General features: G+C 39.3%; 2 protein-coding genes across 2 annotated transcripts in view; one reads left to right on the forward strand and one right to left on the reverse strand.

Annotated features, from left to right (window-relative positions):
• The window catches only part of FANCL (FA complementation group L), a 145,910-nt gene extending 145,306 nt beyond the window's left edge, over positions 1-604 (forward strand). The window contains exon 15 of the mRNA XM_012556798.2: positions 474-604. Within this exon, the coding sequence (XP_012412252.2) occupies positions 474-509 (36 nt within the window). The 3' untranslated portion in view covers positions 510-604. The remainder of the gene's footprint in view (positions 1-473) is intronic.
• VRK2 (VRK serine/threonine kinase 2) overlaps positions 77-17,931 on the reverse strand; it is an 88,572-nt gene continuing 70,717 nt past the window's right edge. Inside the window, exons 10-12 of the mRNA XM_023734510.1 lie at positions 17,630-17,796; positions 11,286-11,447; positions 77-929 (exon numbers count right to left, since the gene is read on the reverse strand). Of these exons, the coding sequence (XP_023590278.1) occupies positions 582-929; positions 11,286-11,447; positions 17,630-17,796 (677 nt within the window). The 3' untranslated portion in view covers positions 77-581. The remainder of the gene's footprint in view (positions 930-11,285; positions 11,448-17,629; positions 17,797-17,931) is intronic.

The following is a 17,931-nucleotide window of genomic DNA, read 5'->3' on the forward strand; positions in this document are numbered from 1 at the left end:
TGTAGTAAGGTAAGAAGGTGTTCACTGTATTTGGTGACTGTCCATACTGTAGTAAGGTAAGAAGGTGTGTTCACTGTATTTGGTGACTGTCCATAATGTAGTAAGGTAAGAAGGTGTTCGTCGTATTTGACAGTGTGTGCCTAGCTGCTTCTAATGAGTTTTAGAAGACAGATATATATATAGCATATCAACTTATCTAAAACTTTTAAAATTTCTATTATTCTGTGTGTTTAAAAGGTAGTAAGAAAAAAAGTTTCCATAAGATATATTGTCTTTATCAATAACATTATAATTTTCAAATTGCCCCTTTGATTAAAAAAAGGTCAGCCATTTTCCCAGGTATCCTAGCTGAGCTGAAACTCACACAAGCATTTTCCAAACTGTAACATGCCACTTTTTCTAGTATAAAGCAATTTTATTTTTAGAGTGTCCAAAAATTTGCTTTGTTAAAATGAATTCTCTCTTTTTATAAGCCAATGACGCTGAAAATGTCTGGAAGGAAGCCCTGAAATAAGAAGGCAACATTTGTGTGAAGAAAATGGAATCTTTGAAAATTACCAAAAGGATTTTATTGCATATCTTCAGAGAAAATATAAAGCAAGAAATATTAACATCAAAAGGAAAAGTATGAGTAAGCTGTAAAAGTACACACTTGTCTTCATCTCTTCACTGAGAGTAAACTGGGAAATTGTAGGCCAACATCCTAGAGAACTTTCTAACTCTGTGACCCTCGTACCAACCGTGGAGGTGTCATACGTATACCAGTTTGCAGATGCTGATTTGTTGTTTATATCTGGAGTGGTAAAATCTTGATGGTATTTGTAGAATGAATTTAGGGGTTGTATACAGCTAGATTTTTGCAAGGAACTTTTTACTTCATTCCAGTGTTCTTGAGGCTCGTGATATTTTTGTCTTCTCCTTGTACTTCCCTATGGAAGAATACATGTATAGTTAGTTAGGTTGAGTTATCCAAGTACTTATTTTTATGTACTCTATAAAAATGCTAAATAAAACTTGTTATACAGCATGATCAAGGTTTTCTGCATTTTTATTTTTCCTGGTAAGTTTTTTTTTTGGTAGAAATCCTGAATTTTAGAGTTCTATACTTACTGGCATCCAACAACCAAACCTGGTTGATTTTATTGGTTTCTTTTAAACCATGTGAGCTAGGTCATCTCTTAAATAATTTATAATGTGAATAAAATTTTAAAGATAAAAACGATATACATCTATCTGCATATTTTAAAAAGTGTTTCTTTTAGTTAAGTTTACATTATGTACATATATCTAAGATGTATTTTTTTAATCTGAAAATAGGATAGAATATTAAAACTGACTTTTCTTGGCAAGATAAAAAACCAGGCTTAATCTTATGAGAGTAAGTTAGTCATATATATAGAAAGCTTTTGGTGATTTATAATTAGTATGGTGATTGTAAAATTTTGCATACCTTGGAAACTCAAACTGTTTCTGCTATATGTTTGCGTATAGGACGAGGCTGACACAGCCCGAGGGACTGCCCTGGGGCAGCGGGGATATTGTGACATACCTTGTGGAAAGCTATAGGTACAGATCAATCACTATAAAACGAAACCCAATGCTGTTGAGTTGATTCCGACTCACAGTGACCCTATAGGACAGAGTAGAACTGCCCAATAGGGTTTCCAAGGAGCGTCTGGTGGATTCGAACTGCTGACATTTTGGTTAGCAGCTGAACTCTGAACCACTGCGCCACCGGGGTTTCCACCAATCAGTATAGACATTGACATAAAACAGGTTACTCGAAATTGCCAAAAAAGTGGAAACAACCAAGATGTGAAGATGAAGGGATAAAGTGCTACATCCATACTGTGGCGACTATTCAGCAATAGGAAGAAATGAGCCATCAGGCCATGAAAAGACGTGTATCCGCTACGTGAGAGAAGCCAGTCTGGAAAAGCTCTGTACTCTGATTCCAGATGTATGACACTGTGGGCAAAGCAGCACCACAGAGACAGTGTAACGATCAGTGGTTGTCAGGGGTCGGGGAAAGGGATGGGCAGGTCGAGCAGAGGGCGTTTTTAGAGCAGTGAAACCATCATGTATGACGCTGTGACGGTGGCTACGTGACATTATGCGTTTGTCAGAACCCACGGGGCTGTACAACACGAGGAGGGGACTCTAATGGAAACTATAAAACCAAACCAGCGGCTGCCAGGTCAGTGCTGACTCGCGGTGACCCCATGCGTGTTAAAGGAGAACTGTGCTCCAAAGCGTTTTCAGTGGCTGGTGTTTTCGAAGTAGACTGTTAAGCCTTTCTTCTGAGGCACCTCTGGGTGGACTTGAACCTCCAGCTGCTCAGTTAGCAGCAAGCGCTTTAACCATTTGCACCACCAGGGACTTCAGTGTAAACCGTGGACTTTAGTTAATGTGTCAGTTCGTTCGTCAATAGGACATGCGCCACACGTAATGCAGGATGTTGATAATAGGAGAAATTGTGTGCGGAGGGAAGACAGGTATATGGGATCTCTGTATTTTCTGCCCAATTTTTATGTAAACCTAAAAATCTTTTCTTTTTTTTAAAATTACTACAACTGTGAGAAGCAGGAAAATGTTACCTAGAACCAGGAGACAAATATTCTATCCATGACCAATAGAAACAGACTCAGTGCACACCCAGGTCATATATTAACAGATAAGGACTATAAAACATTTATGTAAATTTGTTCAAGGACTTAAAGGACAAGTTGAACATAATTAGTGAGCAGATAGGAGACTATCAGCAGAGAAATGAGAAATTCACTGGATAGAATGTATAGGTGATTTAACACCATTGAAAAAGATCCCTCAACCAACTTGAGGTCAGGCAAACGAAAATATCCCAACTGAAACACAACAAGATAAAAGACTGATTTTAAAAACGAACAGAGCCTCAGTTACTGAAAAACAAGATAAAGCATCCTAACATACATGTCTGTGGAGTCTCAGGAGAAGAGGGAAGGATTAACAGACGGAACAAATTGAGAAGACGGAGTCAGTGCATTCTGCCTTATCTTCCTGCTAACCACAACTAAAAACTCAACAGAAGCAACTGTCAGCACGCTCTGAGAGTTGAAGTAAAGGAGGCAGACTGGCTGGGGTCATCAGGACTGAGGGGTGATCTAGCTGTGGGACCACCCCCCCCTTTTTTTCTGGTGCCTCCTATGTCTCCTGGCCTGGGTCCTAGGTAGCCTACAGTCTGGAAACACCAATATGCACAGATAAAAGGTCTGACAGAAGCCTCCTTTCTTTAACCAAAGGACCAAGGCGAAGGCAGCGCTACAGACAGAACCCTTGACTATGCATGCTGTACTCCAGATGCCGTGGGAATTGTAGAGCAAAGCCCTGTCAACCAGCACCACCCTGCACTAACCAAGCAGCACTCCTCCACCTTCCTCCTGGGCTCCATGGAGACCGGGACAGAGTCCTGCTGACCATATCCACAGTACCAAGGTGGCACCACACCCCACCGAGTGTTGTGGAGGCTGTGAGACAGAGCTCTGTCAACCATTCCACCCTACACTATTGAGGCAGTGCCTCTTTTACTCCCCACTATAGAGATGACGGGGCAGAGCTGTGCCTCTCCTCCACAGCAAACACTGGAGACTGTACCGTAGAGCCCTATTAACCGTTCCCACTTTGTAGTAAACACTGGCAAAGAGAATGCTCCACTTCCTCAATGGCTGTAGAGAATGTGGGGAGAATCCCTGTCGACAGCCCTTGTTGTGCAATAAGTGAGTGACGAAACAGCAAAGCACCCTACACCCTCCCAACTAGAAAACCCTGCTCTCAGTTATCACGTATCACTACTAGACAGAAAATCAGCAGAGATGTGAAGAACTGAGTAACAGCAGAAACCAGTGGGACATAACTGATACTTACTTACACAGTACTGCACCCCAAAGTAGGAGAATACATGTTCTTTTCATGTGCAATGGGGATATTTGCCAAGAGAGACCAAATCCTGGGGGCATAAAACAAACCTTCACAAATATAAAACAATTAAAATTGTACAAAGTATGTTCTCAGACCATAATAAAGTAGAAATCAGTAACAGGAAGGTAACAGAAATGTCTTCAAACTCTTGAAAATTAAACAGTATATTTCTAAGTGAACCAGGTGTCAAAAAAAAAAAAAAACTCAAGGAAAAGTGTAAAATACTTTGAACTGAGTGAAATGAAAATACAACATATCAAAATTTATGGGATGCAGTCAAAATAGGGTAGGAAGCACATTGCCATCAAGTCGATTTTAACTCATAGTGACCCTGTAGGACAGAGTAAAACTGCCCACAGGGTTTCCAAGGCTGTGAGTCTTTACAGAAGCAGACCTGCCACATCCTTCTCCCACGTAGCAGCTGGGAGGTTCAAACTGCCAGCCTTTAGGTTAGCAGCGGAACACTTAACCACTGCACCCCTAGGGCTCCTTAAATGCTTATGTTAGAAAAGAAGAAGGGTTCAAATCAATAGCTTAAGGTTCTGCCTAAACTAGAAAGAGAAGAAAATAAACCCAAATCATACTGAAGGAAGGAAACCATAGGAAAATCTCCAAATACTGGAAAATCTAACAGCACACTTCTGAATGGATCAAAGAGGAAGTCTCAAGGGCAAATAAAACAATTTATTGAAATGAATGAAAATGAAATACAACATATTAAAATATGGGATATGGCTAATACGGTGCTTAGAGGGACATCTATAATACAAAATACTTACTATTTAGAAAAGAAAAAAGTCTGAAATCAGTAATCTAAATTTCTACCTCCAGAACTAGAAAAAGAGAAAAGTAAATCCAAAGCAAGAAGAAAGATAGAAATAAAGTGCAGAAATCAATGTAATTGACAATGTGAAAGTAGAGAAATATCAGCCTAACAAAAAACTTTGTTCTGTGAAAGGACCAATAAAATTGAAAAACCTCTAGCAAGACAAAAAAGAGGAAACACAAACTATCAGTATAGGAATGAAACAGATACCTCACTACAGATCCTACAGACATTTAAGGGTTTAAATAAGAGAATACTATGCACAATTCTCAGCCCATAAATTTGACAACTTAGATGAAATGGACCAATTTCTAGAAGCCTACAAATTACCAAAACTAACTCAAGTTGAAAGAGATCAGGGGTTAGTAAAGTGTTCTGCAGGCCAAATCCAGCCCACCACCTGTTTTTGTACAGCCCACCACCTAAGAATGGTTTCTATTCTTTTAAAAGGTGAGAAAAAAATTAAATAGTTCATGACACTTGAAAATTATGTGAAATTCAAATTTTAGTGCCATAAATAAAGTTTTGTTGGAACTCAGCCAGACTTATTTGTTTATGGATGGCTGCTATCTTGCTACGATGCAGAGTTGAATAGTTGTGACAGACACTGTATGGCCTGCAAAGCCTAAATATTACTGTCTGGCCCTTAACAGAAAAGTATGTCCACTCCTGAAATAGATAATCTGAACAGCCTTAGTAAAGAAACTGACTTCACAGTTAAAAACCTTCTAGGGAAAAAAAGAAAAATATGCAGGTCCAGATGTTTCACTGGTGAGTCCTACTAATATTTAATGTAGAAATAATACCAATTCTACACATTATCCTTCAGAAATTAAAAGGGGAAGGAAGACTTCCCAAGTCATTATATGAGGTCAGCATTACCCCGATATCAAAACCAGACAAAGACAGTGGAAAAAAAAGATGGACTAATAGCCCTCATGAACACAAATGTGAAAGTCCTCAACAAAACACTAACAAATTGAATTCAGCAATGTATAAAAACAAAAATATGCCATGACCAAGTAGAGTTGATTTAAGCAATGTAAGACTATTTCAATATTGAAAAATTAATGTCATCCACTGTCATGGATTGAATTGTGTCCCCCCAAAATATATGTCAACTTGATTAGGCCATGATTCCCAGTATTGTGTGGTTGTCCTCCATTTTGTGACTTTCCTATGTGTTATAAATCATAATCTCTGCCTGTGGTTAAAGAAGATTAGGGTGGGATGTAACACCCTTGCTCAGGTCACATCCTTGATCCAATGTAAAGGGAGTTTCCCTGGGGCGTGGCCTGCATCACCTTTTATCTTACAAGAGATAAAAGGAAAGGGAAGCAAGCAGAGAGTGGGGACCTCATACCACCAAGAAAGCAGCGCCGGGAGCACAGCGTGTCCTTTGGACCTGGGCTTCCTGCCCGGAGAAGCTCCTAGTCCAGGGGAAGATTGACAAGAAGGACCTTCCTCCAGAGCCGACAGAGACTGAGAAAGCCTTCCCCTGGAGCCAATGCCCTGAATTTGGACTTGTAAGCCTAGTAGACTGTGAGAAAATAAACTTCTCTTTGTTAAAGCCATCCACTTGTGGTATTTCTGTTATAGCAGCACTAGATGACTAAGACATCTACCATCTCAATAGTCTAAAGAAAAAAAGCGACATGATCACATCAATTAATACAGAAAAGCATTTGACAAAATTGAACACTCATAGATGATACAAACTCTCAGTACACTAGAAATAGAAGGGGAACTTACTCAACTTCATAAAGAACATTTACAAAAATTTTACAGTTAACATAATAAAGGCTGAATGTTTTCCCCCTATGATCAGGAACAAGGCAAGGATGTCTACTCTTACCACTCCTATTTAACATGGTACTGAAAGTCCTGGTCAGTGTAATAAGGCAAGAAAAAGAAAGAAAAGGCACACACTTAGGAATAAATAACTCTTTCCCTAATTGAATAAATAAAGCTTTTCGGAACTGCAGATATTACTGTCTACATAGAAAATCCCAAGGGACCTTTAAAAAAACAAACCAAAAAAACCCCAAAAAAACTCTAGAACTAATAAATGAGTTTCGCATGTTGTAAGATACAAGGTCAACACTTAAAACTTATTTTTACATATTGTTAACAATTGGAAACCAAAATTAAAAACAAAACATCATTTTTAATAGCTCAAAAAAACGAAGTATAAATCCAACAAAACATATAAAGCAGGCAGAAAACTATAGAACTGCAATGAAAATATCTAAATAAATGTAGAGACATACTGTATTCATGGTTTGAAAGACTCAACATACAAAAGATGTCTGTTCTACCCAAATTGATCTATAGGTTTAATGTAATCCTTATCAGAATCCCAGCAGGAATAATTTTATAGATATACACAAGTGGATTCTAACATTTATATGGAAAGGCAGAGGAACTAGAATAGCTAAAAGAACTTGAAAAATAATCCAGTTGGAAGAACCACACTAGCCAGTTTTACAATATTTATGGTTTAGATATAGTCATCAAGACAGTGTGGTATTGGTCGAAGGATAGTCACAAAGATCCATGGCACAGAATTAGACCCAGACAGGTACAGCCAACTAATTTTTGATAAAGGTACAAAATAAATGAAAAAAGAACAGCTTTTCAACAAATGGTATCGGAACAACTGGACATACATAAAAAATGAATCTTAACCTAAACCTCATACCTTATATAAAAATTAAAACAGATCTCAGATTTAAATGTAAAACATAAAATTCCAAAACTCGTAGAAAAAGAATAGGAGAAAATCTTTTTTGCTTCAATTTAGGTGAAGAGTTCTTAGACATGACACCAAAACCACAATCTATAAAAGAAAAAGATCAATAAATTGGACTTTATCAAAATTTTTTAAAAAGTGCACATAGAACATTTACAAAGCTATGCCTCGTGCTGGGCCATAAAACAAGTTTCAATGATTGAAATACTACATGATATATTTTGATGAAAACAGAGTTAAAGTAGAAATCAATTTTTTAAAAAAAGAAGATACCCCAAAATCTCAGAAACATTCATTTAGGAATTAAATAACATCTAAGTAATCCATGGGTCAATAAATAATTCAGAGGATATTAGAAAATATTTTTAATTGAACAATAATGAAAAAATAACATACCCGAAATTTGTGGACTACAGCTAAAGCACAGCTTAGAAATGTATAGCTTTAACTGCATATTTTAGAAAATAAAAAAAGGTTTAAAATCAATGACTCAAGCTTCCACCTTATTTGCCTGAGCAAATAAAGCCTGAAATAGAAGGAAATGATAAAGAATAGAAACTAGTGAAATAAAAAACAGATCAACAGTAGATAAAAATCAACAAAACCAAAAGTTGGTTCTTTGAAAATATCAATAAAAATGATAAACCTCTAGCTAGATTGTCAAGAAAAATAACAAACCCAGAAATTATCATTATTAGGAATGAAAAAGGGGACATCAATACAGATATTATAGATATTAAACAGAAGAGGATATCATAACTAGGTGCTGATAAATTCAACAACTTAGATGAGATGGAAAAATTCCTTGAAACATACAAATTACCAAAACTGACACAAGAAGAAAATCTAATGATCACTGTATCTGTTACAGAAAGTAAATTCATAATTTAAAAATTTCCTCAAAAAAAAAAAAAAAAAAGAAACCTCTAGGCCCAGATGGATTCCTTGCTAAATTTCCGTACATTTAAGAAAGACAAATCTCACAAAACCATTTTATGAAAATAAAACACTCCAACTCATATAACGAGGCCAGTATGACCCTGAGAACAAAACCTGACAAGAATATGGTGAGAAAAGAAAATCATCACGTATTTCTCTCCATATGAAAAGAATGAAGCAGAGCCCCTTCCTCACACCATAGACAAGAATCCATCTGAGACGGCTCATAGACCTAAACGTGAAAGCTATAACCATAAACCTTCTGAAAGGAAATACAGCAAATACCTGTGTGACCCTGAGGTACGCAAAGGTTTCTTTACAGTGAAAAACAGCCATTGTGGAAAAAAAAAATTGATAAATTGAACTTCAAATAAAAATTAAAAATAATATGAAAACAATATGCTTCTATTCATTAAAGACACTGTCAAGTAAATGAGGCAGGCAGACACTAGGACAGGATGTCCACAATACACACATCTGACAGGAGACAGGTATGAGGAATATATAAACGAAAACTCCTACAACTCAATAATAAACAAACATACAAATAAGGAATGGGAAAACACTAGAAAAGACACTTCTCAAAAGAAGACATAGGAATTGAATGTTCAGTAAGCACGTGAAAAGGGGTTGAACGTCATTCCCATTGCCATCGAGTGGATTCCAACCCACAGTGACCCTATACGACAGAGTAGAACTGCCCCATAGGGTTTCCAAGGAGTGGCTGGTGGATTCCAACTGCCGACCTTTTGGTGAGCAGCCGAGCTCTTAACCGCTTCGCCACCAGGGCTCCTCAACATCACTAGTCACTAGATAAATAAGTGGTCACTGGAACCACGACATACTAATGCAAACCCATTAGAATGGCTAAAATGAGGAAGACTGACTGCTAAATGCTGGGAAAGATGTGGAACAGCCAGGACTCTCGTACATGACCGGTGGGAGTATAGAATGGTATACCACTTGTCAGCTTCTTACAGAGTTGTACATACATCCACCCTGAGACGCCGCAGTTCTCCTTCTCAGGAGAGACGAAAACGTCCCCATACGGGGACTTGTGCCAGAACGTTCATTGCAATATTTGTGGTGGCCAGAAGCCACAGCAGTCCAGGTGTCCGCTGACAGAAGAATAGATTGGCAGATTATCAGGCAGTTATGCCATGTAGCACGACTCAGCACAAAAGGAAAACAGTTACAGATCGTGTAACAACATGGAAAATCTCAACAAGCGCATGCTGAGTGAAATACGCAGACATGAAAGAGTGCGTACTGTGTGACTGCACGCACGTGACGTTCTCGAAGAGGAACAGTGGTGAGTTGGGATCAGGGAATCAGAACAGTGGCTGCCTCTAGGGAAGGGGATTGACTGGGAAAAGGAGGGAAGGATTTTTGGGAATCATAAAAACTGCACACGTTTCCCACCTCCCATCGCCACCCCAGACCACATGGATCAGTCTCCTTGCTTGGAATCTCCCTAGTCCCTCTCTGCCCCAACACACCAGGTGCTTCTGTGCACGGCAAGAGTTGAGAAAGAACACGCACGAGTCTCCACGTTTTGTCATCAAGCGATGTTTGTCTTCCATTTTATAAGTGGGAACTATAAAATCTGGAGTAGATTCCCTTATATAAATTTAAAAATAACAAAAACCATCAATGCCATTATTGTTTTATAGCTGAATATAAAAGATTCTTATTAGTGCTAAAAAAAAAAGCATTTCTCCCTCCGTAAATTTAAAAATGAAAAAACAAAACAAATGATGCTTCTATTGTTTTATACCAGAAAATTGCAAAAGACCCCTTCTAGTGCTAAAAAGACATTTCTCCCCATGGATACACTTGTATGCCTGTCTGGCTGGATGAGAAATGCGTAACCAGTATGCTGCCCTTTTGTGCCTTGGCTGCCCAGGAGTTCAGAGCCAGATTCAGTGTTCAGTTCAGCGATCTACATCCCAGGTGTCTGATACACCAGTTTTTCTTAGGGGGAGGGGGACATAAGGTGGGCACATTATTATCCTGTTTCATATTGTAAACTACCGCAAATCATTTAGGGAAAAGGATGATATATTAATCATATAAAATGTTGGCCATTTTGAAAAAAATATTTCTTTCCTGCAGATATAAATACATTGTATGTTTCTCCTTCTTGTCACACAGGGTTAGAACAGGAAAGATTTCTGCTGCTGCCTGAATGGGGTGTCTGCTAAGGGTGAGTCACCGTCCAAAGGCCAGAATGATGCAAACAATAGATCCTTTTTAAACAGCAGCCATACTGACAGGGAAACACCTCGCTTGCATTTGACTCTAAGGGTTAGACTTGAGGAACCAATGTAAAAGGATAGAATATGTTAAGAGTTCTAATGGATCATAACAACAACAAAAAAAAAAACCCATTGCCATAGAGTCGATTCCGACTCATAGTGACCCTATAGGACAGAGTAGAACTGCCCCATAGGGTTACCAAGGAGTGGCTGGTGGATTTGAACTGCCGACCTTTTGGTTGGCAGCCGAGCTCTTGACCACAGTGCCACTAGGGTTCCTAATGGATCATAGATGGCATAAAAAATTTAAGTGCACGTCATTACATTCTTAGGATGAAGAAAGAAATCAGATCTGTATGCAAATGCGCTTACTACCGTTCTGTTGCTATGATAACCGGTGTCGGACGCTTTGGTTTTATCCGCTGGATAGGATATTTTCTGTCCCTTCTCATTTCATAAAACCATATAACCTGGGCCCTCAGGAGAAAATAAAACGTCTTTATTCCCAAAGGGCATATTCTAATGTAACATTAAGGGGGAAAAAAACCCCTCTCACCTGAGCAGCTCCACTGTCAGTCAATTCACTCAGCTTCTCTTCTCCTTGCCCTCGTCTCCGTGTGGCACAGGACTCGGCTCGTCTCTCGCTGTGAACTTTTTTCTCTATTAACCGATTTTGCATCGGATTGACCTGCTTTGTTGCAGCCTTTCGTGAATCAACCTGTTGATTAAAAAAAAAAAAAGAAAAAAAGGTTGCCGTCGATTCTGACTCATAGTGACCTTGTAGGACAGAGTAGAACTGCCCCAAAGCGTTTCCAAGGAGCGGCTGGTGGATTTGAACTGCTGACCTTTTGGTTAGCAGCCGAGCTCTTAACCACTGCACCACCAGGGCGCCTAGCCTGCTAAGACAGAGCAACAAAAATATATAGTGAAAACTTTTGACATTTATAAAAAAAAAAAATGCATTCGTGTATGGATTCTTGAAAATTCTAAATTTGCCAAACTTTCAAAAAGAAAAAAAATAAAGAATAAAGCAACAAATGGACAGTAGAGAAAAACGATCGTCGTTGGCGGGACCCAGACCTGTCTCAGCAGGCTGAGACCAGTGAGAATCAGTCTCCCTGTTAGGACTGTAGAAATGATCGCTACAGAGAGCTTGCTTATTGAAAACAGCATTTTTACAGAAAACTATCACATTTTAAAACTGCCCATGAATTGCTTATTAACCTTTGCTGGGAGTGGATCCAGTACATCTCCGCAGTTTAAATTCTTATTAATTAAAATATTACTTTGCTATCATTGAAGTGAGCTGAATTAATATGAAGGCATAGGAGTTTGGGGCGCTGCTTCCTTTTCTATGCAGGTGACTTAAGCTTTGAGCAAGGTGAGTTCATGCCACCTCGTGCTGTGTACCCAACAGCACCAGGGGTTAAGCTCTAAAACAGGCTTGATGACCCTGAGGTTCCTGCTTCACACCATGGAGAAATCTGGGGCATGATTCACTCTCCATAACCTTGAAGTAGACACAAAAACAGAAGGGCAGTTTCCCCGATACAGGTCGGGAGACCGAAAGCTATGGAGAAGATCCTTACGTGAAATATTTGTTCAAGCGGCTTCGTGTTTACAGCACCTGGAAGTGTCATCACCTTTCTCATGGACTGAACAGGGGGCGGACCATAGGAACCTCACAGGGGGAAATAATGGAGTAGCCAGTGCCAAAACAGAATGAATCACAGTGGCTGGGCCAGCAGAGCCTTAATGTGTAGTGTCTCGGTTTTTAGCTACTATTCCCAACTGTGTTCACTCCTTCCCCTCCTTTAAAACATGCTGGTGCTTTGTGGCTAAGTCTAAGCTGTCACAACACCACTCTTCACCCCCTGCTCTCCAGAGATCCCGGCTATCAAAAGATGGCAAAACCTGTGCCTTTCAGTAACCTGCAAATTGGAAACGCTTCCTAACCACTCAGACGTCCTTTATTTCCACCATCCAACCTTCCCAAACAACAGGGAAAATTCGTGTGTAACCACCTCCTGAGCCACTCTTCCACCGAGGTCACACTGGTAATAAATGTCCATCACACCACTTGTGTGGGACAAAGGGGTTCCCAAGGCTGCTGCACACTGTTCTGCCCTATTAAAAAACCAGCTTACCAATCATCGTGAAAATGTGTTCTACAACAGAAAGGATTAGTTGAGGTATTTATTCGGTTTTTTCAGTGTCTCCTACATGTTAGACACTTTTGATGTACACAGTTTTTGCCACGGGATCCTCTGCTATACAAACAGAAACTGCAATATAATATACTCAGCCCTCTGGAAGCTTCCTGGAGGAGATAATCCCTCCAGGATGTGCTGTCTGTTGGCCAGACTGTTGGGTTGAACTTCCATGGGCTCTTCTAGCTAATCAACAAAATGATAGCCAGTGTATGGGAAATTCCTATTTCTAGGGAAACTTAAAATGGATAAGAAAGAGTAAAGCGAGATGATTAGGTTCAACTTCAAACTATGTACAGAGTGAAACTTTGTTTTTCTCAAGGATGTAAAAGGAAATAGAAAACACCCTGGGCATCCCACATGATTAGACAGAAGGATACTATCCAAATGTGGGTCGTTTTCAAGAAAGTAGCTATTAAAATGAGGTACTTTTCATTTAATTTTCCATTGGCACTTAACTCTGTTCTACAAAATCAGGGATACTTTTGGACTCCTAAAAATCAGTAGGCCAAAGATGTGCTTTTGATAGAGAATTTGTGCTTTATTTTTCTCAAATACAGAAAGTAACCAGAAGACAAGTTTCATAGGATTATTTTGAAAACTGAAGTTCAGGAAAGAATTTTGTAAACTTTTAAGCACTATACAAAGATTACTACTTCTGACAACAATATATTCCCCTCTGGATTTGTTGTGGGAACCGCGGATTTAGAGAGAATGAAGGAACAAACTTTTGCTATCTAACATGTCGGGATAGCTTGAACTTTGTAGCCCTGACCTACAGCCACTTCTCTGCACTTAGGAAGGGTCGGTGGCTCATTATGCCCATGCCTACACTATTACAGTATGCATTCAGGTGCTGCAGTAAAGAGGGAATACTGGAAATATTCTACATCCTACTTCGGTGAGTAGCATGTGGGGTCTTAAAAGCTTGTGAGTGGCCATCTAAGATACTCCACTGGTCTCACCCTTTTGGGAGCAAGGGAGAATGAAGAAAACTAAAGACACAAGGGAAAGATTAGTCCAAAGGACTAATGGACCACAACTACCACAGCATCCACAAGACTGAGTCCAGCACAACTAGATGGTGCCCGGCTACCACCACCAACTGCTCTGACTGGGATCACAATAGAGGGTCCTGGACAGAGCTGAAGAAAAATGTGGAACAAAATTCTAACTCAAAAAAAAGAAAAAAAAAAAAAAAAACCCACAACAGACCAGGTCTGACAGACTGGAGAAACCCTGAGAGTATGGCCCCAGACACCCTTTTAGTTCAGTACTGAAGTCACTCCTGAGGTTCACCCTTCAGCCAAAGATTAGACAGGCCCATAAAAAAATGAGACTAAAGGGACATACCAGCCCAGAGGCAAGGACAAGAAGGCAGGAGGGGATAGGAAAGCTGCTAATGGGGAACCCAAGGTCAAGAAGGGGAAAGTGTTGACATGTCATGGGGTTGGCAACCAGTGTCACAAAATAATATGTGTATTGTTTAATGAGAAGCTAGTTCGCTCTGTAAATCTTCATCTAAAGTACAAAAAAAAGAGGGGATACTGGTAAACTGCTAACAGGTCCCACTGGCTCTCGAAGGGGAACTGATTCAAGGGTTGAACTGGGGTCTTCAATAACACTGGTTTCCCAGCCTGGCTTCAGCACTCCCATCTGGTAATTCCACAGCTTTAGCTCACCTCCAAATAAGCATTCTTACTGAAACAGGATTGTTTTCAACGGATTTTGGAGACTGAATCCCTGAGACTGGCATAAGTAGACTGGTGGCTGTGGTGATAGATTGTCCGAATGTGACAGAGCTCCCTCAGGAGCTGCCAGGACTAATGGGGGTGCTGCGAGCTGGACACACCATCGTTGGGATTGAGGCAAATACCCCACAAGATATGCTTTTAAGGAGGAAGTATCAATGGCTCTAAAATCTTAACAACAATTCATTTCTAATTTAACTCGAGTAACAGTATTTGAGGACTTAAAGAGGAAGGCTCAGTTTACAGAGAACAGGTTATGGTGCCTGGTAAAGGTCAGTATTGGAAAAATAGCTCATTTTTCTTTTCCAAAAAGAGGCTGTAAGTTTGTCAAGATTCTCAGGATGTGCTATTTTCGAATACCCAAGCAGAACATATTTTTGTTAAATTTAAAAGGCACAACTACTTATACTGAGGGAAATAACTTTTTTTTTTTTTAAATTAAACACTTATAACTTCTTTTTTTCCTCTGAATACTGAAATCATAGAAACATTCATATCTGCATACTTTTTCTGGTTCCATGACTTCTTCTGAAGTACTTCTGTCTGGAAAAGTACAAATCTGAAGTTCATCCACTAGTCTGTTAAACAATTAAAATGATCTACGTGTGAAGCGTCAAGAGCTGATTTCAGTGTCTTGTAAGGGAATTCTGTCTCAGGAAAATGAGAGAAATTTGGGGCCATGTGATTGACATTTGTTCTGCCCTTTAGTGATTTCTGTAATGCAAGCAATCTCTTGTGGAAACTGCCCTGTATTTGTATCACTCAGGCAAACTGAGCACAGGGCAGTTCATCTTACTGTGCTTTGCTCTGGAACATTTTCAAGCTTGATTTCTGCAGCCACAGAAAGTCTGTCGACCTTAAAAGTAAAAAGTAAGATACCTAAGGTAGACACACATATGGTGAACCTGTGTTTTGTACTGTCATCATTAAATGTATTTGTGTACTTAAAATATTAGAGAAACAGTCATTCTCAAATAGATACTGATCTGCTGTGAAATATATCCTCAAATCATCTTACTGCCTGTACATCCAGGCTGATCACACTGTTAACAGAAATTAGCTAAGGTCTGGAGAACGCATCTTATTCTTAGTGCTTTCTTTTTACTCATAAGCAAAGTGCTCTAATCCAAAAAAAGGAATAAAATATGTTTGATGGAGGCTCTATGGAAAAAAATGTTTTATGTTCTATTGTCTGCATATAAAAATGGTTTCACAACAAACATTCTTTCTATTTGATGAAACTGAAAATACTGGTGGATAATAATTAGAATTTTATATCAGAGGATATAGCTGTCAGTTTTTAAAACGGCTTGTTTTATATTTCAATTAAGTTTATGGAACTGAAAAACTACAAAAAAGGAAGGAAAAAAACCCCAAAACTACTTAAACCAGGGGAGACCAAGAAGCGACCGTTATTACAAGGGAAATATTATGTCAAGGAAATGACTCTTTTGTTTTGTTGCAAAAGTGATAAAAACACAAAAGTCAATCAAACTGTTAAAATAAGTCTCCGTAATTACCCAGATCAAAATCCAGTGGCTTTTTATTAAACATGAACTTTTGTTCTGCCTTCTGCAGTACGTAAATAGTGCTGACAATCGGTTTGTGAGGCGCTGGCTACAATAAAATGTAATTGTATCGTGAGGAAAAGGTGACAATCGAGAGACCATGGAAAAATTACATATTCTCACTGGTAGTTAATTAGCCAAAACCTCCTCCAACAGATACTCTCTTCTATTAGGAATGATTACTATGCAGGCCTACAGATGTCAATACCACAGTCATTCAAATACTTCTTTCCCTACTAATTGAAGGTTGTAAAGCTCTGGTGCCAAGGTTTTGCTTCCAAAGAGCTAATTTATGACTAGAAGGATATTTTATGTCTTCAGTTGCAGCAGCTACAAAATTCAGCAAATCAGAACCATCTGTGCATGGATACTTGACTCACCCTTCATCTAGCAGCCTATCAGTCACATTAGTTTGCATCCTGCATTCTTGGCTCGTGAACGCTTGTGATGATCCAAAGTTCATAGAAATATTAAAAATGAATGGCATCCTGACCCTGCCTTATTGTACACGCATCAGGAAAAAAAAACACTTTTTTTTTTTTTTTTTGCATAAGGATAATGTCAAGGCAGAAACAGACATATAGTTATCTGTCCAGTGATGTTCCTATTAGCCTGCTCAGGTCCCCCCACCCCAACTCTCTTAAAAAATGTTTTAAGTCCTAATTCTTTTGTATTGTTTCAAGTTCTAATTTTCTTTTTTTTTAAGTTGGCATGAGGGAGTCCGGTGGAAGATGGCAGAGTAAAAGAGGAGCTGTAACTTTGAACAAATGATACTTGTTTATTTCAAATAAAATTTTCTATAGATTGGAATATCAACACATACAAATAATCTGCTTAAATCCGAGAATATTATTATCATCACCAAATTATAGCCAGACTGGTAGGCAAACACTGTTGCCGTCAAGTCAATTCTGGCTGATAGCAACCCTAAAGGACAGCGTAGAACTGCCCCATAGGGTTTCCAAGGAGCGGCTGGTGGATTCCAACTGCTGACCTTTTGGTTAGCAGCCGAGCTCTTAACCACTGCGCCACGAGGGCTCCGGGAGGCAAACACAGTGGGCCGTAAAGAAGTCAGTGAAGAGTCTCACTAGTGAAGTCAGATTCGCCTTTAATCTTACCCTAGTCATATCCCCATGACATCAGTGACTGCTTTGCTCCTTAAATAGTACACAGCAGGCCGCAGACCCTACTCCTTTTCGCTAAGAACTTTCAACAAACTTTCTCCTTGAAGGCTGAGATCACGCAACTTTAGCAGAGTTAGGGACAGTAAGAATTAAACATAATGAGCAAGAAGCTGGGGTGTCAGACTCATTTTGAGACCTAAAACAACTTCATCTGGTAGGAAAGGGTCCCAGAGACTACGTTACTTACTTTTGGATTGTCTGGAGGATGCACACGTACGCCGTGTCTGTGAGTGGAAAATTCCAGTGGCCCAAGAGGCATTCCACCTGGGTTCAGAATCTTCTGGAGCATCTGATAGTTTGGCTTTTCATCGTATGCTAAACTATGAACGCACTCCATAAATCGGGCTATTTCACCTGTGAAGTATTAAAGATTCTTCAAGTCAGTCATAACTGGGAAGAATTGTCAAGACCCCAGTAACCTCGGAATCTCTTTGTTCTCTCTGTCTCTCTCTCATACACACACACACACACACACACACACACACACAC

This window comes from Trichechus manatus, unplaced genomic scaffold (assembly GCF_000243295.1).
Source record: "Trichechus manatus latirostris isolate Lorelei unplaced genomic scaffold, TriManLat1.0 scaffold00005, whole genome shotgun sequence".
Classification (NCBI taxonomy): domain Eukaryota; kingdom Metazoa; phylum Chordata; class Mammalia; order Sirenia; family Trichechidae; genus Trichechus; species Trichechus manatus.